The 2,470-nt window shown below is 38.3% G+C and overlaps 1 protein-coding gene across 1 annotated transcript in view; it reads left to right on the forward strand.

Annotated features, from left to right (window-relative positions):
• Nucleotides 1–2,470, forward strand: part of PPP1R12B (protein phosphatase 1 regulatory subunit 12B) — a 245,413-nt gene that overhangs the window by 83,789 nt on the left and 159,154 nt on the right. The window contains 1 exon segment of the mRNA XM_017896485.1: nt 888–962. Within this exon segment, the coding sequence (XP_017751974.1) occupies nt 888–962 (75 nt within the window).

Genomic DNA, 2,470 nt, shown 5'->3' on the forward strand with positions numbered 1-2,470 from the left:
TTTTTTTTTTTTTTTTTTTTGCAGAGATGGGGTCTCACTGGTTTCCCAGCTGGTCTCAAACTCCTGGGCTCAAGTGATTCCCCAGCCTTGCCACTTGTAATCCCAAACTCTGTGTTTAAAGAATTTGGTGTTTCTTGTTATGTGTCCTCTGTGATAGATGAAGGTGTTATCATAATGTATGGTAGACCAGTTAGGGAAGCAGTTACTATTGGAATGAAAGGCAAAAATTGAATGTTGAATAATATTGAGTAATCCCAAAGTGTTGGGATTACAGGTGTGAGCCACTGTGCCCAGCCCATATATGTACTGATTTTCTGGTAGTGCAGAGACATGGCCTTTTAATTAGTAGATATTCTTATCTGTGTCACATCTCTCCTGAACCCAGGTTTCATTCTCAGACTATGGATCAGGATTCTTAATTATGCTGATGCTTCCTAAAAGGAGTAACTTTCTTGTCAGTCCTCCCTTCACTTAAAGGAAGATGATTCCTGTGATTTAATCTTTATTGAACATGTGCCCTGAACCTCCCTCTGAAGTTTTGAAGAGCTCTTTATGGAATTTATCATAGCAATTAAGACCAGTTTCCATTTTAGAACAGATACAAGTAGGGATTTCACTTGATTATTTGCCAGGTGGCAATAAGGATTAGAAATGGTGTGATTTCTGCAATACTGTTGTACAAACTCTATATTTAAAGGATTTGGTGTTTCTTGTTATGTGTCCTGTGTGATAGATGAAGGTGTTATCATAATGTATGGTAGATTAGTTTGAAAAGCAGCTACTATTGGAGTCAAAAGCAAAAAGTGACTATTGAATAGTTCCCTAATAAAGTCATGTGATTGCTGCTTCTGTTTTCTATCAGTCATAGTGCTCCTTTTCTCTGCCAGGGCCAGACACCATTTGATGTCGCTGATGAGGGTCTCGTGGAACATTTGGAGATGCTCCAGAAGAAGCAGAATGTGGTGAGTCTCTGATTGGTGCTTTTGAAACTTTTCTAATAGTTTGCAGTTCACACCGAGTATCTCAATTGCTTGTTTCAGTTATGTCTGCTGAGAGTTGAAATGGACATATCTGCATTCCAGAGATGTTAATTGTTCCCTTCAGGAACTATAAACAGTCTGTTAGAAGAATACATCCCAGAAACCATTATTGTTCAGGATTTTTGCTCATTATAAGATAGCCTTCAAGGAGCTAAAAGTTAAAACAGCCGCAAAAAACTAATACCCTTGATTTCTAGAAAATGAATGTGATATGTTCAAATCATATGTTTTTCCAAACAGAAAGTACCAGAGTGGAGGACACCTCGTAGCTTTTCTCTTTCTTATTGACTAAAAAACTATCTTTATTTAAACACATTGATTACAGAGAAGAATATATTTATTTCTTTAAAAATAAGGAAATACACACAATACTAAAACTGTCATTTCATATAGAGAGTATTTGGTCAGTGATTCATACTTACTCCAGTTTTATGAAACATCCAGAATTCAGTCCTCCTTTCTCTGCTCCTCATTTTGAATCTTTTATTGTTTGGTCATGCATGCCTTTGGCTTAATTAGTGCTATACAGGAGAACTACATAAGTATGGTATTTGTGTTCAGACTGCAGGATGGAAAACCCACCCAATACACAGATGAAGAGTGAATAAGCCATATTTTTTACTCGTAAAGCAGATGAATAATTTGAGTGGGGAGAATAAAGATCAATGACATTAGGGTGGGACATTAGGGGCAAAAAAATCAATGACGTTTTTTGTTTTTGTTTTTTCTTTTGCACATGCTGTCACTCAGGTAATGTAAACTAAAGTTTAGGACAAATGTGGAAAACAGCAGTTCTGAATCAAAGAACTACACAATGATGGGACAGATCAACCATACCTAACCTCTGTTGTGTTCAGCATTATGTCTGGTATGGTAAAGTGAAGATTCTGGTTATTTTAAGGCTCAGTGGAAAAGTCACATACATAAAGCTCAGACAAACACAACTTAAAGTTTGTTTTGCTCTCTTTGTTGAGCAGTCAGGATCACTGAAACCAGGATTTTCTTTTTTTTTTTTGAAACGGAGTCTCGCTCTGTCGCCCAGGCTGGAGTGTGGTGGCCGGATCTCAGCTCACTGCAAGCTCCGCCTCCCGGGTTTATGCCATTCTCCTGCCTCAGCCTCCTGAGTAGCTGGGACTACAGGCGCCCACCACCTCTCCCGGCTAGTTTTTTGTATTTTTAGTAGAGATAGGGTTTCACCGTGTTAACCAGGATGGTCTCGATCTCCTGACCTCGTGATCCGCCCGTCTCGGCCTCCCAAAATGCTGGGATTACAGGCTTGAGCCATCGTGCCCGGCCCAGGATTTTCAAATACAGTGTCAATACTGTTATTTAGCAGCAACAGCCTTCCTAATTATAAGTTGTCTATTTTGCACAGTTAGGTTCTTGTAATTTTTTTTTTTTTTTTTTTTTTTTTTTTTTTTTTTTTTTTT

This window comes from Rhinopithecus bieti, unplaced genomic scaffold (assembly GCF_001698545.2).
Source record: "Rhinopithecus bieti isolate Rb0 unplaced genomic scaffold, ASM169854v2 scaffold_24392, whole genome shotgun sequence".
NCBI classification, from domain to species: domain Eukaryota; kingdom Metazoa; phylum Chordata; class Mammalia; order Primates; family Cercopithecidae; genus Rhinopithecus; species Rhinopithecus bieti.